This window comes from Scylla paramamosain, chromosome 3 (genome assembly GCF_035594125.1).
Source record: "Scylla paramamosain isolate STU-SP2022 chromosome 3, ASM3559412v1, whole genome shotgun sequence".
NCBI lineage: Eukaryota > Metazoa > Arthropoda > Malacostraca > Decapoda > Portunidae > Scylla > Scylla paramamosain.
In genome coordinates this window covers 11,910,342-11,934,892 of record NC_087153.1, presented here as the reverse complement: position 1 = coordinate 11,934,892, position 24,551 = coordinate 11,910,342, and the positions used below count along the sequence as shown (strand labels likewise).

At 43.9% G+C, this 24,551-nt stretch overlaps 1 protein-coding gene and 1 long non-coding RNA gene across 6 annotated transcripts in view; one reads left to right on the top strand and one right to left on the bottom strand.

Moving 5' to 3' along the window:
* The first annotated feature begins 419 nt into the window (after positions 1 to 419).
* LOC135090319 (uncharacterized) lies at positions 420 to 16,117 on the top strand. 4 transcript variants are annotated; one of them, XM_063987088.1, is made up of 11 exons: positions 420 to 555; positions 1,835 to 2,042; positions 2,161 to 2,217; positions 3,390 to 3,469; positions 4,438 to 4,570; positions 10,770 to 10,888; positions 11,544 to 11,669; positions 12,178 to 12,831; positions 13,236 to 13,381; positions 14,731 to 14,953; positions 15,155 to 16,117. In XM_063987088.1, exons 2-11 carry the CDS (start codon positions 1,850 to 1,852, stop codon positions 15,500 to 15,502), a joined length of 2,079 nt encoding a protein of 692 aa, XP_063843158.1. In that variant the 5' UTR covers positions 420 to 555; positions 1,835 to 1,849; the 3' UTR covers positions 15,503 to 16,117. The 4 variants fall into 4 exon arrangements, with proteins under 4 accessions (XP_063843158.1, XP_063843148.1, XP_063843130.1 ...); XM_063987078.1 differs by having other exon boundaries at positions 11,926 to 12,768; XM_063987060.1 differs by having other exon boundaries at positions 11,926 to 12,831.
* The window catches only part of LOC135090345 (uncharacterized), a 227,980-nt gene continuing 216,699 nt past the window's right edge, over positions 13,271 to 24,551 (bottom strand). For both annotated transcript variants that reach the window (XR_010261881.1, XR_010261882.1), the window contains 2 exons: positions 19,339 to 19,557; positions 13,271 to 13,408 (listed from right to left, as the gene is read on the bottom strand). This is a non-coding gene — a long non-coding RNA (uncharacterized LOC135090345). The remainder of the gene's footprint in view (positions 13,409 to 19,338; positions 19,558 to 24,551) is intronic.

Here is a 24,551-nt window from a genome sequence, read left to right as displayed (position 1 = left end):
TTTTTTATTTGCTTATTTTGGTTTGGTTTTGTGATGAATGATGGTGTGTAAATGAGAGAGAGAGAGAGAGAGAGAGAGAGAGAGAGAGAGAGAGAGAGAGAGAGAGAGAGAGAGAGAGAGAGAGAGAGATAATGATTTAAGTCTGGAGTTCCTGACTATCTTTGAATCTAACTACACGCACAAGAATTTTAATGAAACTACCTTTTCTCCTTCTTTTTATATTTGAACTATTTTTTTTCTATTTGTTTCGTGGTAAATAACAGTGCATAAAGTAAAAAAGAAAAAGTTATGGGAGTCTCGAATTTCTACCTAACTTTTGGTTTAACTAAATGTACAAAAAATAACGCACCATTTCTTACATGCATTCCATCAATTGCACCAATGGCATCTGGTATACCAGCAATATCAACAAATAACTCTTTCATTCTTTAAGTATTAGAGAATATGGAAATAGCTTACTAATTCTGAAAGTTCCATTTCTTCTCCCTACGGTCTCACTCCGCCGAAGCGCTCTGCAGGTTCCACGCATCTGCAGTTTCATACAACTCACAGCACGTATGCATATAAATTTACAGCAGCTTTCTTTGCTCCTTAATCTGACGGGGGGCATAAAGTAGTTTAGTTACTGTCGGTAACTGAAAGTTTTCGTTTTCTATGTTTGATTTCTTGCAGTACCAAAATCTGCAGTGACTAGTCTAGATTGTAGGTGAGACTTGTGGAAAGGCGCTCTTCCACACACAGCAAGGAACGTATATAGAATCCTTGCTTGAGGGCAAAGGCAAAAATATGAACACAACTAAAGATCCATGATAGGAGATATTAAGAGATGCAACCTTGTGTGTGTGTGTGTGTGTGTGTGTGTGTGTGTGTCATTCACCTACGGTCGTCTGCTGGTCACCCAGCCAGCCGTTCCCCTACGGAAAGAGCTCAGAGTCAGAGCTCATATTGACCGATCTTTGGGTAGGACTGAGACCACTTACACACCACACACCAGGACAGCGAGGTTACAACCCCTCAGGTTACATCCCGTACCTACTTGCTGCTAGGCTCGAGAAAGAGAGATTCTACCAAGGATCATAATGCAACTAGAATCAGAGCTGCTTATGTTGCTGCTAATAGTGGAGATTAGCCTAGTCGCTGGCAAGCTTTACACACAACCATCATTATCATAAGGATTTCATTTTATGTATTTATCTTTTATCCATTATAAATTGACTATCGAACTAAAAAATAGAGTAGAGGCTATAGACCCAAGCATAACTGTGTAGCCTATTCTGAATGACTTGAGTGCGAGTGTATGAAACCATTGTGCTTAAGCCCAGCTGTCACACATTCAAGATTCTCGTTACGACAGCGCCAAGAACAGCCGTCATAGCTCTGTCCTGACGCAGTGTTGTGGTCAGTTGTGACGAGTCTTGACGGTCGTAGATCATTATGGGGCCGTCCCGAATTTATTGTGCATGTTTAAAAAAAATCGTGGAGCTCGACGACTGATCAGTAATGATCTACACCCGTCAAGACTCGCCACGACTGACCACAACACTGTGTCAGGACAGAGCTATGACTGGTGTTCTTGACGTTGTCGTGATGAGAATCTTGAAAGTGTGACGGGGGCTTTAGTTAGTGCTGAATATGCCTATCTGTCTTCCTCTGTAGCTGGCGAAGAATTCTGTGTAATATTAAGACAAAAATAAATAAATGAATAAGAACAGGAGAAAATAAGGGAAACTGCAAGAAGCCATCAGGTCTACACGTGGCAGTTCCCGTATAAAACACACCTAGCCTATCTATTTCCACGTATCATCCCCATCTGCCTAGTCTAATCTACTTGCAGCAGCCTCGACTGGGGATGAAGAGAAACAGGCCAAATTCGTGCGAGGGAACGGCAGACAGTCTTGGGAACTCCTGCAAGAAGCCATCTCGCAACCCTCGTGATGGCTCGCAAGGGGGAAGTCACAAGAAGGCTGCTGCTGCTGCCAAAGTAGGACGCTCACGATTCTTTAAGATCCAAGAAGAGTTGAAATCTGACAGGATGGCTCGAGGCACGTACCATGAGCAATATACTGAGACATCTGAGGTTAAACATTATAAGGCTGCAGTATAATTTCAGCCATCTACAAAGAAATCATGTTTTTTTTTTTCTTTTGTTTTTCATTTCAGAACGCAGAAGAACACTGGCTGAAGACTTGATACTCTCCCTGCACTACATGAAGCACGGTACTGTAGTATAGACGGAACTGTCAATGGTGCTTAAGTAAGACACGTGTTAGGGCGATAGCAATAAAGAAAAATTAAAAGTAAAGTGAAAAAAAAGAATATCCGAGGAAGAGAGAGAGAGAGAGAGAGAGAGAGAGAGAGAGAGAGAGAGAGAGAGAGAGAGAGAGAGAGAGAGAGAGAGAATTCGTTCTTATTTACGTTCAAGAAAAGTTAACCGAACTGCAACAAACTGCGATACTTTTTTGATAAGTGAAACAGTTGAGGTAACTTGCAGGAAGCCATTCACTTGGGTGTGTATTCTTCTTCATTTCCCTTTCACCCTTCCTAACTACCCGCCTAATGATCCAGTTTATGCCGTCTGTATTGCGTGAAAAGAGGAAGAGAATAGCCTGGACATTATCATCGCATTGTTACAGTATGTTGTGCGTATGTGTTTACGTGTGTCTGGCTGTGATGTGGCGTTGTGGAATAAGACGTTATGGTATAGAAGGTTACAACTTTGCCACATTATTTCTTACTTCAGTTTAGAGAGTATAGCTTATTATAGTTTCGTAAGAGTGAACAATTACGTTAGCTACTGTTTGTTCTTCCTTTGTGCTCCTTTATGGTGGAGTGTGGGGTGGCTGAGGTGATGTGACGCTTCTGTGGTGGCTGTGGTGAAGTAGCATAATGCAATGATGTGGTTAAGTGGCTGTGGTGTAGTGGTGTGGCACTGCTGTGGTGCCTGTAGTGACGTGAAGTGGCATGTGGTAGCGTTGTGTGTGTGTGTGTGTGTGTGTGTGTGTGTGTGTGTGTGTGTGTGTGTGTGTGTGTGTGTGTGTGTGTGTGTGTGTGTGTGTGTGTGTGTGTAATAAAGTAGAATACTGTATTGATGTGGTTAAGTGGGTGTGGTGCGGTGCTGCGGCGTTCCTGTGGCGGCTGTAGTGACGTGTGGTGGCGTGTGATAGCGTTGTGGTGTGAGTGTTGTGGTGTGGTAGTATTGTGATGTGGTAGTGTTGTGGTGTGGTAGTGTTCTGGCGTGGTAGTGTTGTGGCGTGGTAGTGTTGTGGTGTGATAGTGTTGTGGCGTTGTAGTGTTGTGGTGTGATAGTGTTGTAGCGTGGTAGTAGTGTGGCGTGGTGTGTTGGGCGTGGCTGTAGTAGCTAAGAGGTGAGATTTCCCGCACCTTTACAGATGCCGAGGTGACGTGCTTCCCTGATCACGCCGCGGACCACTTCAGCCTGCCCGTGAACCTCCTGGAAAAATATCTCACGGTAAGTCTTGAATGCACTGACAGTCATTTAGTCCCTCCAGTTTCCTCAGCAATAATCATAAACCATTTTTTTAAGAAGCTTCAGAGATATGATAACGTCTCTCTCTCTCTCTCTCTCTCTCTCTCTCTCTCTCTCTCTCTCTCTCTCTCTCTCTCTCTCTCTCTCTCTCTCTCTCTCTCTCCTAACTAAACCCCATTCATTCTCTCTCTTAAGAGCTCTGGCAAAAACTTCTGTTATGGCTAAGACATTTTGGAAACTTTTGATGGAGTGTGGAATAAACCTGTAAGTCATTTATAAAAAGTTTTCCTTGCCTTATAATTCTCTCTCTCTCTCTCTCTCTCTCTCTCTCTCTCTCTCTCTCTCTCTCTCTCTCTCTCTCTCTCTCTCTCTCTCTGCCTCTACACGCTACCAATAAACGCTTCAAACTATTCTGTGGCTGGTGGTTCCTGTCCTTTCACTCAATCTCATAATGATGGAGTTCTTTGAAGCGTTCCTTGTATAATCAAAACCTATTATTCGCATTGATCTTTCACACATACAATCTCATTATCAGCTACCTAAGAAAATAATGAAATAACGCCCTACCCTGTGGAATTCTCTCCCTCCCTTCCTCCTTTCAATTGTTTTCATCCTCATCCATCTATTCATCAACCTTTCTTTGCACCTATATTACCATCACAGTCTTCAGTCTACCTTACAACTAATAAGGCCCATATTCTGAAACACTTCTGCCTTCATCTCCACTACTTTCAAAAGGTTCTACTTGAAGTGACACGGGATTTTAAGGACTTTTACAATTCTAGTGACAGATTAGCAGGACTCCTACACTATTAACAGGAGAAAGACTCTTGAGAACCCAGTTAATCTCCTCTGTGTGCTTTGAAAATAGTCGTGGTGAGAGAGCAAAGCGTTTCTGAATACGGGTCTAATTCTCGTACCTTTTCTCCCTCGCACAACCTCGCCGCCAGTACTCCTTCCATCCCAGCAACACGTTAAGAAGGGAATTCCAGCAGCTGAGAGAATCACGCCCCGTTCTACCCACCACAGCTGCCCTCAGACCGAGCAACGCCTCCAAGAACAGGTCCCCGCATATAGTGGCAGGTAAGGGCGTGACTTCGGGCATAGAAGGAAGGTGAATATACTGGTTGGGAATGCATTGTACTCGTACATCATTGCTCGCCAAGTAACAGACATCCATATCACGTTGGCAGTATTGTATGTATTTATTAATAGGGAAGATAGGTATAAGGAGCAGTTAATCAGATTGCAAGCGTAGGAGGAAGTTAAGTGAATATAGAGGGATTATTTATTTACTTATTATTATTATTATTATTATTATTATTATTATTATTATTATTATTAAGGGGCTATGGAAAGGCAGAAAAAAAAAAGCTTAATGAAGGTGTTAGTCCTCAAAAGAGCAAAGGCAAAAAGATCATTCAAAATTAGACTAATTCTGAAACCTCCCTTCTGCACTGTTGAACTCATAGGTGGGGGGGGGGGAATAACACTGCAGTTCATTAATAAACAAATAACAGGTAGCCGTATCCCGTTGGCCAGTACTGTATACGTTTAAGGGGAAAATATGTATAGGGAAAGGTTAATAAATCTTCCGAGTAATTAATATGCAAGTAAAAGGCTGACAGTCACTGGTGCTGTGGTGGGTGGGGGTGTTGCGTTTGCGCTGCGCCGCCCACACATTGGATATCCCGCTGGTGTGTTCCATTCCCTGATTTCTGAATAACTTTGGTCAGTGAGCGTGTCATGCTTTCCTTAATATTCATTTTATTCCTTCCACCCACACCACCCAACCTGCACCCGCCTGATGAATGATGCGCTAATCTCCACGTGAACCACTGCTGAATCATGCACGGACACACACACACACACACACACACACACACACACACACACACACACACACACACACACACACATTTCATTGTCATCTGTTAGGGTCCTGTTGCAAAAATGTCTTTATCTATATTAGATTGTGCAACTCTTCATCTGCAACACCCACCAACACACACCCACCAACACTAACCAACACCCAGCCACCCACCCACCCACCCACCCACCCACACACACACACACACACACACACACACACACACACACACATTCATTAATTAATTCATTTATTCATGTATTGTATCACTTACTTTTCAACGCAACTCATTGTCATAATCTCTCTAACTGGACAGATCACGCAGCATGTCAGTATTTCATGAGCACACAAAGGAATTAAAGGTTGCGACGTGAATCAGATTTTTTGTACCATAACAAGAACGACCGTGAAATAATACCCGTCTGAAATAAAACAAAACGTGTGAACTTTAAGTGACCTTTAAGTTCATGTTGACTTTTCATTTGGAGTGATGATAACGACAGCTGTTCCAACTTTGACTAACACTAGCATCATGGCTGTCACTGATGGCGTCATGCACGGCAGTAATCCAGTGCCATTTGAGGAGTTTCGTGTTAATATATTTATTAACATTTTTCATGGGTCCAGGAGGATGACCAAAGACACATACATACAAAAAAGGGAGAGAGAAAGCCCGCTCATCATGCCGCTTTAAAAGTCAAAGGAAGGAAGAGAGAGAAAGAAAAAAAATAAATAAATAAGAAAAGTAAAATCTGGTTCCTTTAGTTCCAGGATGTCATGATACTTCTCTTTCGAAACAGTTCAAGTCGTAAGAAAACAGGAACAAGTAGGGAGTTCCAGAGCTTGCCAGTAAACAGGAATGAGAGAGAAGATACTGGTTAAAAGTAGCAGTACTTGCCTCTGCTGCTACTACTGCTACTGCTTTTACCTCTTTATTTCCGCTTAAACTAATAAAAATGCTAATGTATTATAATTTTTTCCTCAGTTCCCGAAACTCTATTTTCTGACGCCCACATTCTTATTGATGGCTGGCGGAATTTAATTTCACACGTGACGAAAAAACGGAACTACTCGCATATGCATTGTTCATGAGGCCGTGACCGAGGAGGCGAGGGCCCGTATTTTGAAACGCTTCGCTGTCTCAGAAGGACTTTTCTCAAAGGCCTCAGAGAATTTAAACAGATTCCAGTAGGTGTTTTCCCATTACTGATGTACAGTTCTTGTTAAACTATCACTGGAATCACGAAAACTCCCTCGGAAGCCTCTTTGACCTCCACTAGACCCTGTTAAAGGTAATCGATATGAGACGATGGAACGCTTAAGAATAAGGTCCTTGGACTCTACAGGACAGTGGCGGGGTGAGGCTGGTGTCCACTCGAGCCTTTATCTTCCTCATTATTCTTCCCCGAGTCACAAGAAAGATGCGTTATTGGGCCTTGATCCCATCACGCTCCCTTCTGTGCACTACGGGAGGTGGAAATGGACGGTGTGTGTGTGTGTGTGTGTGTGTGTGTGTGTGTGTGTGTGTGTGTGTGTGTGTGTGTGTGTGTGTGTGTGTGTGTGTGTGTGTGTGTGTGTGTGTGTGTGTGGGGCTGTGAGTTTGAGTATCGGCATAATACTAGTGCTCCAAAAAGCTCCTGCTTCAGAAAGGCTAGACATTAACATGAAAACAAACTCCAGTATTGTATTATACAAGAACATGAAAATAATATTGTTTTAGGAGTAAATCTTCAAATATTCCAATTCTTAAACGCTTGTCTCTTATCAAAACAATTTCCCAATGACCACAGAGATCATCATTCGTATTCTTAGGAGTGCTTTTCCTATTGGCCATGCAGAACACTGTCTAAACTATCGGTGGAATCATGAAAACACTTGAAAACTTCCCCACTCATTTCAACCACGGCTTCTTAAAAGTAACCAAGATAAGATGAGGACCCGGAGCCGCGCAGTTATCCCTACAACGGACTGCCCTTATAGTGAGCGTGTGCTGTGGATGTGAGGAACGTGTTGCACAAAAAATAAAATAAATAAAATAAATAAAATAAAAATAACCCCCCATTCTCTCTCTCTCTCTCTCTCTCTCTCTCTCTCTCTGTCTCTCTCTCCCCTAAAAAATCCTATTATATCATTGACAACCGCCGGCGCGCAAAGCCGTTCGTCCGCCCATCACAGTAGTCGAGGGAGCGGACAACAATACTCGGGTCATAAAAGGAGACGGGCGGCGCGGCGAGGTTCCACTCCAGAAAAAAAAAAAAAAGTTAATCCATACACTACAGAAACTCCCCAATTCTCAGGCAAAGAGCTGGATACACGCCAAGAAAATATCATCCGCCTGATCGATTGCTTTATTTCCTCCTTCATCCTCTGTGACGTCGGGAAGGAGAAGGCAGGAAGGAAAGAAGGAAGGATGAGAGAGAAAGAGGGGGGAATAGAAGGCAGAGACGTGAGGCTAGGTAAAGCAGGGCGTGATAAGGGGAAGACGAAAGATGCAGGGACGTGAGGAGATGGCACTGCAGAGAGGGACTGACGTGAAGGGTGGGACCGGAAAGGCGGGCATGTGACGTGACAGAGGAGAATGAAACGTGGTAACTGCAGGAGGAAATACGTAAAGAAGAGAGAGAAAAGAGAGTGACATGAGGAACAGGATTGAAAAGGCAGAGATGTGACGTGAGAGGCCAGAGGAGATGTAAGGGAGAGAGTGAAGTGAAGGAAACGAATAAAAAGGCAGGAGGGTGACGTGACTGGAGGAGGGAAGAAATAAAGCAGAGGCAGGGGCGTTAGTCAGGTGCGTGAGGGAGAGGACAGACAGGAAGGGCAAGGGGCAGAGCGAATTCCATGCCCTATATTGCAGAGCTAAGCCTCAGTCCTCTTCCTATCTATGTCCTCCTCATTATTGCCAAACGATGTAAAACTTCCGCAGTAGGCATGTGAGTACGAGTACTTTGCCTCCTCCTGCTCCTCCTTCTCTTCCACCTCCTCTTACTCCTCCTCCTCCTACTAATACTACATACGTACTATTTTTTTTACTACTACTACTACTACTACCACTGCTACAACGACAACTATTACCTCCTCCTTCTCCTCCTATTCTTCTTATTTTTTGCCTCCTCCTCTTCCTCTTATTCTCTGCCTCCTCCTCCTCCTCCTCCTCCTTTTCCTCCTCCTCCTCCTCCTCCTCCTCCTCCTCCTTCTCCTCCTCCTACTACTACTACAATACTACAACTACTACTATTTTTACTTCCATTATCAATACTATTATGTACAAGGGAAATGTAATACTATTTTTTGGTGGGGTACAAACCATATAATGATTTAATATGTTTCCAAATATTTTCGGAGAATTTTCACCAATTTCTCCTCATTATAACTTAAAAAAACGTCTTTGCTAATTATGAAATATATCGGCATTTTTCCATAAAACTTTCCTCAATAAAACCGCAAAAAAAAAGAGAAGAAAATCAGTAATGAAATAACAAATTTATTTCCTGTGATTTTTCTCCTTTAACCTAACCCTGAATGAACCTAGAATGAAAGTACTGCAAATAAATGGATTTTTCTCGTTGATTTCTTCGCAAAATAGACTTGAACACCATCGGTACAACGTAAAAATAACAATAGCACAAAATAGCATATCCTCCCCTTGATTCTTGCTCACTAGAAAAAAAAAAGAAAAAAAAATCATCAGATAATGAGAAAATAAATAACACATTTTTTCTTAACAGTAATACCCTGATCCACACCCCAGAAAATAAAATAAAATAAATTAAAATCCAACCTATAAAAAGAATTAATATCTAGCTGATGAAAATTTATCTAAAAAATTCAGACTGGAAATGCCACGTGTAAGCCTGTCTTTTTGCAGTGCCCATTATTTCCTTTACATTGTTAGGTTCAGATACCCTTCTGGTTTGCTGCTGCTGCTGCTGCTACTACTACTACTACTACTACTACTACTACTACTACTACTACTACTACTACTACTGCTACTTCTACTGTAATGATAACATGAACGACAACAAAATATTGACAACACGAGGAAGGAAAGGCTGGGACGCAAAATGGGATGGCAGAGAGAGAGAGAGAGAGAGAGAGAGAGAGAGAGAGAGAGAGAAAGTAGGATATCCATTTCCCTGAAGGCACAGTCTCGTACGTATCAGATGCCACAGGGGCGCGCTTCAACTACCCTGAGCAATGCGTCTCAGGGCCACGGGTGACACTGGAGCCCGGCTCACCCCCAATTCGAACCATTGCCTACTCAGACCATTGCCAACTCGGACCAGACCGCCACCAACTCGAACCACATGATACCAACTTGGACCACAATAGTGAACCAATTCGAACCAGATCTAGATATCAGTAAAAAAGAACAGAAGGCAAAAACAAAAGCTTTCAAACAATAAAATTCACGCATCCAAGAATTTTTTTGCAATTCATTGTTAACAAAGACGTAAAACAACAAGGTTAAAAGAAAAAAAAAACTAAAATGTAGTTGTTAGAAAATAAAAGTATGATGATTCACTTAAGGTCTGGATCTTGAGTTCGAGTTGGAATAAACAGTGGTTCGAGTTTGTAATAGAAATGCCCAGAGTTGGTCGTTCAGAATGGTCCAAGTTGGTTGAGATGATGATGGTTCGAGTTGGTATTTCAGAATGGTCCAAGTTGGTTGAAATGACGGTCCAAGTTGGTATTTGGAGATGGTCTGATGTAGATCTACCCCTGGAGCCCAACCACCTGCCTTGCCAACACGCACACTGACCGCCACTACTCGCGCGTTATGAGTCACGGACGGATGTTGGGAAATAAACGTGCAAGCGTCAGGTTTATGATTGATGAATTAAAGGGTGTGGGAAAAGTACGGCATGGTACTCTTAAAACAGATAAATAGATAAAGATAAATGAATAGATAGAAAACACATCAGTAAACAAAAATAAATAAAACTAACTATATAAATACTATCAAATAAACTAACAAATAAACTAACTGATTAATAAACTAATTAACTAACCAGCTAATCAATTAACTAACCAAACAACCAACAAACCAAGTAACCCACGAACTAAATAAATAAAGGTTTTTGTAGGAAGTAAACTCTCGACAAGCCAATTCAGTTCATGAGGTGCCCACCCCGACACGCCTTTCTGTGCTCTTCTTTTCGGTGAGTAATGAAGTAAATATATACATTAGCATGCGTTCCTGCGTCTGTTGGTGTGTGGTGGTCAGAAGTCAAGTAACCCGTCACAGTCATATTCCATTGTATTTATGATTTCCTTTCAGTTCTAAATCCTTTAATCATGAAATCTATCAGCTGTCAGGTTTTATAAGGAGACTGTCACGACCATTACTCGACTACTGATCATGACTTTGTTTATATAAAAATAGTGTGACCGTCCTTGTTCTCCTGGCGGCAGGGGACCAGTATCGCTGTGTGCTCCGGCCCGTGACACAGAGGACCCGGAGTGGGAATCCTGTATGGGACATCCTCCGCAGGGCACACCTGGAAGACTACATCAATGCCACCGTCATCAACGTAAGCATTATTGATATCTACTTTCATATGTTGTTGCTACATTTTATCTTTATCCCCACTGAATTCTCCACCAATCTTTTTTTTTTTTTTTTTCAGTTTTTCTCTCTATTTTCATGACCTCTCTCCCAGAGACAGAAGCGTTGATGAGGGGAGTGTAGTGGTGAGAAAACACAGGATGGAAGAGAAGTGGCAGACAATTAGAACACACTCATTAATCAGGTTGCTGGTGCCGAGTTAATAAAGCTTTAAAATAAGACTAGATACAGGGATGGATATAGGTACGTAAGTTATTTCTCTAACGCTTCAACAGTGAGTATTCGGACTATATTCTGAAACACTTCTATGACGCACCTATACTACACTGAGAAGGCTCTATTTGAAGTTACACGACTTTTTGAGGGTATTTTTACGGTTCTAAGGATAAATTGGCAAGATCTTTACACTACTAACAGAGATAAAAAAAAAAAAAAAAAAAACTCGGCTAATCATCTTTGTGGCCTTAGAAAATAGTCGTGATGAGCGAGTAAAGCGTTCCTGAATACGGGGCTTCCTCAGAGAAGACACAGTCGAAACACTAAAGAAATAAAGATATCCTGCTTCATCCTGTGCTTCTCTCACCACCACAGTCCACTCACTCGTCTACTCTACACAACAGACAGGATACCATGAGTTCATCGCGACGCCCCACCCCAAGCCTGCCACCGTCTCTGACTTCTGGCGCATGGTGGTGCAGACCCGAGCCTCAGCGGTGGTCATGTTTCAAGCAACCCGCGCTGACCTCGTATGTTTATCGCTACTGAGCTTCTTGTTACCGTCTGTGGCCTATGTTGCTATTTGTGTCTGTTTTTTTTTTTTTTTTCTAGTGGAATCAGTTCGCCATATCCATGTGTTTATGTTGCATGTAAAAATTTAGAATATTAATTTTCCTGTTTAATTTCGAACTATATGAATCCTCACTTCCTGGATGACCCACTACCAATTTGACTTATTCAAAAAAAACATAAACGTAATTAACTGATGTTTGTTCTAATCTGCAGCAGCTCCCCCTGACCCTCCAGCACCAACAACAACACCACGCATCCAATCACTGCTGCCTGTCCCCGTCCCACCCACTGCCACTACCTCCTCCTCCTCTTCTGTCACCAGCTAACCCTCCCTTCCGCCGCCACTGTCACCTCACCATTCTTTCACCCTTTCATCCCATTACCCATCACTCCATCACCCTGTTTTTCCCCATTACCTTATCACCCCATCAACTCGTCACTCTCACCTCAGCATTGCCTCCCCAGACTGAATTCCCGAGGTACTGGCCAACGATAGGCGAGGAGAGAGTCTTCTTAGGCACCACCACTCCCATTGTGGTCACCCGCGCGCCCCCGGAACCCGCGTATTCCTCTCACACAGCAGCAGAAGAGGCAGAGGGCATGGGAAAGGGGGACAGTAAAGTAGGGGAGATGGACACCGCTGGCTATGTGAATTTACTGAAAAACGCTTGGATGAAAGAGATTGAGGACACGAGGATTAGTGGAAAGAGCGCAGGGGAGTGTAAGGGAGACGAAAAGCAGCAGCGCCTCCACGGACATACAAAGAGGCCATCATCGAAGTGCGCCGCAGGGAGACGTGAGGCTGGAGAGGGGGCCGAGGAGCGCCGGGGATATCAGCTGGGACAGGGAAGAAAGACAGATGGGAGACGCGTGCGGGAGGCGAATGAAGAAAAATATCAAAGACGGACGAGGAGAAAGGCGACCACGAGAGATGAATTCAAGGAAGGCAAAGGCGGTGACCAGCGATTCCAGGAGGGAGAGACAGCGGTGGAGGACTGGAAAACGAAAGACAGTGGAAAGGTGGAGCATTACCAGTGGAAGGAGGAGAAGGAGAGGGTAATAGTGGAGCAGGCGCAGGAGAGCCCACATTACTTCCTGAGTCGCTTGTACTTGTGGGTAGTGAGTCTTACAAGCACCATTTTATTTTTGAGTTTTAGATCTGAGGTGACTTTTCCTTAACGTTCTTTGCTTTTTATTTCACGGGAAAGATGATTAATACGACTCTTTTTCCCGTAAATTTGGCTTTTGCCCTTTCTTTCTTCCTCCTTTCTGTGTAAAAAAAGTGCATCCCGAGAACAGAACAGACTTTTCTTTAGTATCACTTGCTTTAATTTTTAGGAAAGAATTGCTAGAGATTTTTTCGGGCGTGAATTTGTTTCTATCCTTAGTTTCTTCTCTCTTGTGCATAAAAAGGAGCACAGTTGACTCTCTCTCTCTCTCTCTCTCTCTCTCTCTCTCTCTCTCTCTCTCTCTCTCTCTCTCTCTCTCTCTCTCTCTCGCCTCACCTCCAGCCACTTCCCCAGGGCGGCAGCAGCTGCAGTGGCAGGCGGCTGATCCCTCACTTTCACTTCCCCGGCGGGCTGCGGGACCCAGGCGCCGTGCTGCACCTCCTCCACGCTGTCCTCTACAACCAGAGCGTCGTCACGGGGCCCGTTGTCGTCCACTGCCCGTGAGTCCCACAGTCTTTATTGATGTCCTGAAGGAAGAAACCGAATACACACACACACACACACACACACACACACATACACACACACACACGCGCGCGCGCGCGCGCGCGCGTCACGTTTACTTTAGTGTTATAAAGTGTTATGCGCGTCTCTTACAAAAAACAACAAAAATATATCGTTTTTAGTTTTCTAGTGAATTTTGTGATGTTCGTAAGTCATTTGACACGTCATTTAGAGGTTACTCATGTCTCTTCTCGAGTATTATGCCCGTGTCCCGTACAAAAAGCACCATGAATATACCGTTACTTGTCTTTCTAATGTTTTTTTTTTTTTTTAAGTTACTATATCCGCAAGTCACTGAACACACCATCTGGAGGTTACCCACGTTCTCTCTTTATTTTTCTAATTGTTTTTTTAATGGTGGAGTTACAGTTTCAGTTCCTAGAATGTTACTGGCGTTTCGAATCTAAGCACGTTCCAGAAAACCCTTCCAGAAGCTCTTCAGTTCCAGTGACTGGCTCTTACGTCACACCTGTAATGCAGAGTTACATCTTCCCTCACTTGCTGATTCCATCGATATCTGATACATGTTTTTCTAACTAGGACTGGACTAGAACGACCAGGTGCAAGCTTGATACAGTTACTTTAAAAACTAACTAATTAATAAAGTTACTAACTAGATCGATAAAAGAAAAGACAAATAGAAATTGGTTCAGAAATAGAATGGTAGATGAATGGAGTGGACTCAGTAAGCAGGTTGTTAGTGTAGGAATCTTTAAAACAAAACTAGGTAGATCTATAGATAGGGATGAAAGTGGACAGGCACGTAAAGTTTTATACGGAGACAATCACGTGTTGGCCTGATGCTTCCTTGCAGATTTCCTTATTTTCGTATGTTCTTATATACTCGTACACCCTTACCTTATCTGTTTAACACATTCAGTACTAAGGAGAATTTACAAACCTCGCAGCTACCTACTTTTAATCAGAATAGAGAAAACGAAGATATAATTGTAGAGGATGAGTAACAAAAGATTAGTTTTACCAGTATATTATTATTCATGGATTTTTAATGGATTATCATTATTCATTTCATCTAAATCTGCAGAATACTAAAGACATCATCTCACTCACCATATAATCCTCTCACCATATTCACTCCCTAACCTAACCTAACAACGTATTACTAAAAGGCTACGTAAACTGCATGAGCGGCCCCATACACCTCAATAACCTCCGCCTTACACTTAAGCATTCACCACCACGCCTTCCGGAGAACGCCATAAAGCACCTAAGCACCTCCTGTCGCTACCCTAACACGCCCTCGCTTTTATTACGCCTCTGGAAGGGACGGCGCCGACCTGTCCGGGGTGTTCATGGCCTTGGCGAGACTCGTGCAGCAGGAGGTCAACAGGCGGAGAAAGGAGGACGAGGAGAGGGAGGAGGAAGAAGACGGGAAGAAGAAAGATAAGGAAGAGGAGGGGTCTAGGATTATGAATGGAGGGTCTGTGAACGTGTACGAGGCTGTGAGTCACGTTAGGCGGTACCTTCCTTGCGCCGTTCGTCAATTGGTGAGTACTGAAGTGTGTTGTGAAATGATACGTGGGTGAAATACATTACTATCCTCTCTCTCTCTCTCTCTCTCTCTCTCTCTCTCTCTCTCTCTCTCTCTCTCTCTCTCTCTCTCTCTCTCTCTCTCTCTCATGCTCCATCACTCCACTCCCTCAGTAACTAATACCTTGCCTCCCTCCATCCCTCCCTTTCCCTTACAGACGAGTTACAGGTTCCTGTATCAGTGCATGCACACATTTCTGACATCTCCGCCGGACATGTTTGGCTTCTGGGTTGTGAGACGCCCCCTGCTGGACGCCAGACTGACCGCCCTTCGCCCTTATTCCACCAAGAAGCTTCTGAGGAGAGTACAGAAGGAATACCCAAGCCTGCTCCAGTCGAGAGAAGGTTACAAGCAGGACACAGAGGAAGGGAGTGACCTGCGTGTAACTCTCTTCCAGGAGGTGATCAGGAGAGTGCAGAAGGAAATGCGAGGAGGAAGTCGTGAGAAGAATAGCCGGAGGGAGGAGGGCTGGACGGAGAAAGGACTGGATGTAGGGTGTGAGTGAAGGTGGAAGGTGCATGTGGCCAAGGGAATAAAGAGTTAGGGAGTGAGGGCGGAAAGATAGTTAAGGAAAAAGAAAGAGGAGAGTGAGGACGGTGAGTAAAGTGCAAAGAGTGGAGATGGGGAGGGTGCGTGGCAGGGACTGGTGGTGGTGGTGGTGGTGGTGGTGGTGGTGGTGGTGGTGATGGTGGCGGTGGTGGTGGTGGTGGTGGTGGTCGATACCAGGCAGACACTTTTGTTGTTTTCCTGAGAGTAAGATGACGGTAACTTTTTTTAAAACACGGAAGAAAAACACTGAACCGTAAAGGAACATAACATAGACTCGCTCACTCATGGTTTCAGGAATTCAAGGACACATTACTATCATTATTATTCCTTTATCATTACCATTTAATTTGACGTAATGTTTCAAAGATTACCAGAATAGAGAAAAAATAATGGAATGGAAGTTTATCTTAACTAATACGTATTTTTTAATTCATGTTTTCCTTCCTCTTTTTTTTTTTTGTTTCTGTTTTGGTTCAATCATTTTCCTTTCCCCCACGGCCATAACTCGCCTCTCACTACAGTTTCATAGACTCTGTAACGGAGGCGATTCCATTAAAACATATTCAGAAAGGAGGCGGACTTTTCTTTTCCAACACAAATTGCTTCTATCCAGTTGATTAAAAGCTGGCAGATTTTTACGTTCCCACGACTCTACTCCGTCACGTTCTCGACAACCAAGCGGACAGACAGACAGATAGACAGACAGACAGACAGATGAGTGGCTGAGCTAACCTGGTCTGGACTAGACTAGTTTAGGCTGCACTGACAGAAAGAGACTGTAATTGACAGGTAAACAGACACACTCGCTCTCTCTCTCTCTCTCTCTCTCTCTCTCTCTCTCTCTCTCTCTCTCTCTCTCTCTCTCTCTCTCTCTCTCTCTCTCTCTCTCTCTCTCACACACACACACACACACACACACACACACACAAAGGGGACGAGACAGACGGACACACGGACAAGGCAGGGACAAGGCCATTACTGGAGGGAATAGAAGTGTTTGGTCAGGGCTCCGAGACGCGTTCCCATATTGCCTGACTGACGGAGGCGACGCTGGTGGTGATGGTGGTGGCGGTGGCGGCGATGGTGAGAGAGAGAGAGAGAGAGAGAGAGAGAGAGAGAGAGAGAGAGAGAGAGAGAGAGAGAGAGAGAGAGAGAGAGAGAGAGAGAGAGAGAGAGAGAGAGAGAGAGAGAGAGAGAGATGGCAGGCTTCGTTAATAATCCTGCCTATAATGGAACTTAATCGCTGTCTGTGTGTTTGTTGGCGACTCGCGGGCGACTCAAACATGCAAATTTTTCGTACGAAAGGATCCCGCGTGTGGTTTCCCGTGCACGATGCAAGAGAGAGAGAGAGAGAGAGAGAGAGAGAGAGAGAGAGAGAGAGAGAGAGAGAGAGAGAGAGAGAGAGAGAGAGAGAGAGAGAGTACTGAAGTTGTTTTAAGTTCATCGTACGTAACATAAAGAAAAACAATAATACAACATCTAATCAAGTAACTATATCTCCTATCTTTAAAAAATACAATTTCTTTTCTCATTAGGAATATTTTCAAAGGCCGCAGAGATGAGTAGACTGGTTCTCACAAGTGCATTTCCTACTGACGATGCAGAGTCCTTGTTAAACTACCACTAGAATCATGAACACACGCTTACAAACACCAATAACGTCCACTAGACCCTGTTAAAACTAGTTGAGGTAAGACAGTGACACGTTTGAGAATATGGTCTTTAGTACTTCGCAGGCAGGCCGGGACGAGAGGCACGTTAGGAGCTTCCAGACACGTGTGAGGGGCAATACAATACCTCACAGGACTCAGGACACCGCTATCATTCTTGTCCCTCTGTCACTGTCCTCGCGTGCTTGTCTCCATCACTGGACCGTCCTTGGCTTCCCCTGCGTCACTGCCTCCGCGGGGTACTGAAGTTCGCATTGCCGCTGCTTCTATCACTGGTATGAATAGGACTTAAATGAGGGGTTTTTTTTTTTCTTTTCTTGTTTTGCCCTCTTTTATAAGGTCATTTGGGTAAAGTTAGTGTAAAGGATGATAGATGCTAAAATATTAAGTACTTCTGCCGCTGCTTCTGCTGCTGCTGCTGCTGCTGCTACTACTACTACTACTACTACTACTACTACTACTTTTACTACTACTACTACTACTATTGCTACTACTACTACTACTACTACTACTACTACTACTAGTACTACTACTATTACTATTACCACCACCACAATCACCATCATAAGATTCACATTCTACGACCCCACCACTACCACCACCACCACCACCACTACCACCACCACCACCACCACCATCACTACCACCACCACTACCACCACCACCACCACCAGCGCATTAGCATTACTCATGGTCTCATACTTTACTGAACAATTTAATACATTTCCTGCAGGGGAGAGAGAGAGAGAGAGAGAGAGAGAGAGAGAGAGAGAGAGAGAGAGAGAGAGAGAGAGAGAGAGAGAGAGAGAGAGAGAGAGAGAGAGAGAGAGAGAGAGAGAGAGAGAGAGAGAGAGAGAGAAATATAACGATGAGATTTACATGAATTTGCATAAGAATTCGGACCCACGCTGCCTTCCGTTCAATTGAGATGATGTCCTCTGAACCTCGCCCGCTCAAACACTCCCGCCTGACAGCCACCAAAGAGACCTGGACTCGTATTAAAACTTTGCTCTCTCCCAACGACTTTCACAGGCCATAGAAGAGACGGACGAGTATAATTGGCTCCTATGGCTAACGATGTCCTTTCTCTCCTGGTGGTGAAGGAGACTTGTTGACTTTCGTTTCCTTTGTTTATGTAATGCCGTAAGAAAAAAAAATAAAAAAACACTTGGTTCTCTCAATAAGACTTTCAGAGGACACACACACACACAAAAAAAAACGTAATCAGCTTCCTAGAGGTGTCATTTTCTCCCTAGTGGCGATGCAGACGTTAATTTTCGTTTCCTTCGTTTATGTAATGCGGTACGAACACAGGTACTTCCCGAGGCCACAGACACGTATAGCGGGGTACCTAAGGGTGCATCTTTTTATCTTTTTATGTAAGACGGTCAAGGGGAACAAAAAAGTTATAAAAAAAGGGCCTAGTGAAGATGCCAGTTCCAATTAAACATAGTAAAAAAAAAAAAGTTGCCCTCCAAAATTTGAGAAGTGTCTTACAATCACCCCTTATAGTTTTAAAAGAAAACGAATTTATGGACAGAGGTGATGGGTAGAAATAGGAATAGGTGTTGAAAAGTCGCAGCAGTCACAGGGTTAATACAGGACACTAAAAATGATATCCTCTACCTGTGCGTTCTGCTCTCAGGTGTGTCATTCCTGTGTGATGTCCGGTAAATATTTGCTAGTCAGTGCAAGGGACATAACAATTTAGGAAGAGAGCATTCATTGTAGTTACATATGGCGAGTTGAAACAATAAATACCATTCAGTTTTTGGTGCATGCAGTTTGTCCTGATGACCTGAGAGAGAGAGAGAGAGAGAGAGAGAGAGAGAGAGAGAGAGAGAGAGAGAGAGAGAGAGAGAGAGAGAGAGAGAGAGAGAGAGAGAGAGAGAGAGAGAGAGAGAGAGAGAGAGAGAGAGAGAGGCCTTATTCTTCTAACTTCCTTTTTTTATGTTAAAGGGACGCTGCCTAATGGGTAAAAAAAAAAAAGATGCTAAAAAAGAAAAAAAAAGAAAAAAAAAAGGCCCACTGTTTTTGTTATAAATGAGAACCATCCACTCCCTGACTACAACCACAGTCCCTTCACACGAGTCAAAACAACAACATCCTAAGCCTAACTAACCGTGTATCTCCAGGGCGAGGCAGAGAGGGAAGGCAAATTACCCCTGGAGTCTGAGTCAAGTTGCAGGCAGCTAAAAATAGCGACGCGAGCCAAACTCCAGATCAAGTCACGGAGTGGAGTCCCCGTCTCAGGATGCCGCGGAGGTGCCGTCTGCTGATCAGTATCGAGGAGTTGCTTGCTCTCCTTCACGCTTCCCTGAACCTCGGAAACTTGCCTCTCCTGAAATTTGGTATCGTGATGTTATGTAATTAATTAACTTCACTGGTAATTCTGCATGCATTAATTTATGGGCAGGTGAAGGCAGGTGATCGAGCACACTAATATTTTCGTTTTGTTAATCTTCTGATTGATATATTACAGTGTGACACATAAAACATAAGAACGTAGGAGAATAAGGGGACTGCAAGACTGGGAAATGCAGAGTTATCTCCAGGTCAGAAGCCTCTCTCTTTCTCCAGGAACAATTAATCAGCACTAGTTATTAATTTCATAGCTTTTGATTCTATATACACGGTAACAATTCGTAAATAAATTCATATATGTAGAAGAGCTTAGTAAAGTGACAATTGTGGCTAGAGGCCAAAAAATATACTCCTAAACAGATAATTATAGGAGAGGGAGAAAAAAAAACGTAGTTTCGGAGGTGTCTTGATACTTCTTTGAAGAAGCACAAGTCGTAGGAAGGAGGAGAGTAAGGAACGGGTAGGCAGTCCCGGAGTTTGCCAGTCAACACGAGGGACATAACAGTTTTGTGAGAGAGCGTCGTAGTTTCTCATGGCAAGTTGAAACAATACATACCATTCAGAAAGTGGCGCATGCAGCTTGTCCTGAGAGAGAGAGAGAGAGAGAGAGAGAGAGAGAGAGAGAGAGAGAGAGAGAGAGAGAGAGAGAGAGAGAGAGAGAGAGAGAGAGAGAGAGAGAGAGAGAGAGAGAGAGAGAGAGAGAGAGAGAGAGAGAGAGAGAGAGAGAGAGAGAGAGAGAGAGAGAGAGAGAGAGAGAGAGAGAGAGAGAGAGAGAGAGAGAGAGAGAGAGATTGACATCCTCGGCGTGGAGATTGACTCTCGGCTGTGCTTTGACAAGCATCTCGAGAAGGTGGCCCGAAATGTCTCCCTGAAGGTGACACTGCTGCGCTGAGTGAAACACCTTTCTCCTGATGACCTGCTGGCTCTGTACAAGTCCCAAGTCAGACTTGTGATGGAATACGCCATCCCCCTTCACCTGTACTCGTATGTCAAACGCCCTCTGTCACCTCAGCCTGCTGGATAAGGTACAGAGGCGGCCGGAACGCCTTATCCACGGAGGTGACCAGCAGAGGCCCCTCCAGCAACCATGGCAACAGCTGTAGCCTCGGCAGCAGCCGACACAGCAGACTGGCTAAGCAACTCCCGCGTGGGACAGCTTGGAGCACCGCAGGAGAGTCGCCGCCCTGACGGTGCTACACAAAGCACAGGTCCAGCACTTGCCGCACCTGACGGACCTGAGTGCCACCTGGACGAGGTCTGAGCGATGCACGGGGAAGGTGCTGAGCAACGACTCCCTCTTGGAGGTCCCAAGGTCCCGCTCCACCACCCACCAGCGCGCCTTCACTGCCACAACGGTCAGGCTATGGAATACGTTCACCACTGTTGTGGACATCAGGCAAATATTCACTCAGCAGGGGAAGGCTGCCGCCCACAGGTGGCTGCAGCAGCAGCCACCTTGACATCGTTGTATATAGTGTATAATGTACAGTGTACTCGTATAGTATGTATTATTTATATATTCTCCTCCTTATATGTATGTATAAATGTGGGCAGTAAACTTTAGCTACTAAACGTGTCCTCCACAACTATTTCTCTGTAGATATAGTAAATCTGCTTAAAGAGAGAGAGAGAGAGAGAGAGAGAGAGAGAGAGAGAGAGAGAGAGAGAGAGAGAGAGAGAGAGAGAGAGAGAGAGAGAGAGAGAGAGTTTCATCTTTGTCGCTACTTGGGGCCCTTTGAAAGCGTCTATGTTTCTGTTGTGTAGGACAAACAAAAGCTTTGACGGAAGCAAGTGGAGCAGCTGGCCTTGAAATGATCTGAAACAACCCCTCTTCTCATCATCGCTTTCCTCTACAATCTCTCTCTCTCTCTCTCTCTCTCTCTCTCTCTCTCTCTCTCTCTCTCTCTCTCTCTCTCTCTCTCTCTCTCTCTCTCTCTCAGCCGGTTTTTACATTTCACACTAATTAACAAAGGATAAGCAACATGTGCAATATCAGAGAGAGAGAGAGAGAGAGAGAGAGAGAGAGAGAGAGAGAGAGAGAGAGAGAGAGAGAGAGAGAGAGAGAGAGAGAGAGAGAGATTACTACCGTTCTGAGAGGCAATTTTAGGTTTCTAGTCAATATTGTCTTTATGGATGGCAAACACTCAAAACGAAGACGAAGCAGTGTGTGTGTGTGTGTGTGTGTGTGTGTGTGTGTGTGTGTGTGTGTGTGTGTGTGTGTGTGTGTGTGTGTGTGTGTGTGTGTGTGTGTGTGTGTGTGTGTGTGTGTGTGTGTGTGTGTCCGCCATCGTATATGCACCGGCCTGTTTGTTTAACTGTTTACATATTTAACTAGTTTACGCCAGTCTATCTGTCTGTCTGACTACTGTGTGTGTGTGGTGTGTGTGTGTGTGTGTGTGTGTGTGTGTGTGTGTGTGTGTGTGTGTGTGTGTGTGTGTGTGTGTGTGTGTGTGTGTGTATGTGTGTTTGGGTGAGTAGGTTGGTATAGGTGTCTATAACCTTTTGTCTGCTGTGTCTGTCTGTCTGTCTTTCATCATAGCTGTTTTGGGATGGATGGATGAATGTTGTTGTCTTCACTCTTACAGCGCCACAACATCACTTTCTATTATTTCAAGGACCAACAGAGGTCCTCATTGAGGCGAAGATGATGTTTAGGGTTAAGAAAAATCAACCCTGTTTACTCATCTACTGCAATTATATACCTCTTTACTCGGTTTAGATTAACATTTAGTGAAGTTCTGAGGCCTTCCGATTTCCAAACTACCCTCCTACGGCTTCTATCCTTCTCTCTGTAACTTCATCTCAAGTTTCCTTTCTGACCGTTCTATTGCTGCTGTGGTAGATGGTCACTGTTCTTCTCCTAAATCTATTAACAGTGGCGTTCCTCAGGGTTCTGTCCTGTCACCCACTCTCTTCTTATTATTCATAAATGACCTTCTAAACCAAACTTCTTGTCCTATCCATTCCTACGCTGATGATACCACCCTGCACTTTTCCACGTCTTTTCATAGACGTCCAACACTTCAGAAAGTAAACATTTCACGCAGGGAAACCACAGAACGCCTGACTTCTGATCTTTCTAAAATTTTTGATTGGGGCAGAGCAAACTTGGTATTGTTCAATGCCTCAAAAACTCAATTCCTCCATCTATCAACTCGACACAACCTTCCAGAGAAGTATCCCCTCTTCTTCAGTGACACTCAACTGTCCCCCTCTTCTACACTGAACATCATTGGTCTGTCCTTTACTTATAATCTGAACTGGAAACTTCACATCTCATCTCTAGCTAAAACAGCTTCTATGAAGTTAGGTGTTCTGAGACGTCTCCGCCAGTTTTTCTCACCCCCCTCAGGTGCTAACTCTGTACAAGGGCCTTATCCGTCCATGTATGGAGTATGCTTTACATGTCTTGGGGGGTTCCACTCATACCGCTCTTCTGGACAGGGTGGAATCAAAAGCTTTTCATCTCATCAGCTCCTCTCCTCTAACTGACTGTCTTCAGCCTCTCTCTCTCATCGCCGCAATGTTGCATCTCTAGCTGTCTTCTACCGCTATTTTCATGCTAACTGCTCTTCTGATCTTGCTAACTGCATGCCTCCCCTCCCCCCGCAGCCTCGCTGCACAAGACTTTATTCTTTCTCTCATCCCTGTTCTGTCCACCTCTCTAATGCAAGAGTTAACCAGTATTCTCTATCATTCATCCCTTTCTCTGGTAAACTCTGGAACTCCCTGCCTGCTTCTGTATTTCCACCTTCCTATGACTTGAATTCCTTCAAGAGGGAGGTTTCAAGACACTTATCCTTCAATTTTTGACTACCGCTTTGGACCCTTTTATGGGACTGGCATCTCAGTGGGCTTTTTTTTTTTTTTTACTGGATTTTTGTTGCCCTTGGCCAGTGTTCCTCCCATAAAAAAAAAAAAAAAAACGTATAGGTTAAGTATTACGTATGATAAATATTGCGTCGCTTACGATGATGTTTGGTGTTGAAAAATAGCTCCTGTTTATTCATCCACTATGATCTTAATTTACTCTATTTTGATTAATATTTGGTGAATTAATGAAGTTTTAAAATGGTATGCAGTAATGTAATGGTTAGATTTTCTGTAGAGGAACAACTGTATTATCCTATAACCTGTTTACTCATCCACTACAATCTTAGTTTACTCTATTTTGATTAATATTTGGTGAATTAATGAAATTTTAAAATGGTATTGTGTAGTTTACGTATTCTGTAGAAGAACTACAGCATTGCCTCAAACAAGGACGTACCGGTGTATTTAACTCAAAGTAGAGCACATCCAGAACACAACTGGCATGCTGAAAAATTAAACAACTGATCTGAAAGCTTAAATGAATATGAACTTCGGGGAAAAAAAAAAAAAAAAAAAAAGCTGTGTCAGGAATCGAACCCAACACCAGAGCACGGAACACCAACACGTTACCGATGGAACAATAAGGTGCAGCGCCATCACGAAGTGGGATTCTGGGGCTTTTACTGCATGCTTGGGTCATTACACCGTGGTTAACCAAATACAGCGACAAATGCACAAGTAAAGATCAATGAATTTACACGGAAACAGAAGAAAAAATCGAAAAAAAAAATGTTGGTGTGTTTAGAAGAGTGCCCAATTAATCTCTGTCTCTCTCTCTCTCTCTCTCTCTCTCTCTCTCTCTCTCTCTCTCTCTCTCTCTCTCTCTCTCTCTCTCTCTCTCTCTCTCTCTCTCTGTTCACGTTCCTACGACCCTGCCGCCTACAGACAACAGCTCCTCGCATACTCTTTGTCTCCACTCCCATTGTTCTCGCCGTCAACTTCCCTGCATCTACGCCTGATTACCGGCGGTGCTTCTGAAATTAATAGGCCGCTCTTATCTCGCTGCCAACTTGCTGTGTGTGTGTGTGTGTGTGTGTGTGTGTGTGTGTGTGTGTGTGTGTGTGTGTGTGTGTGTGTGTGTGTGTGTGTGTGTGTGTG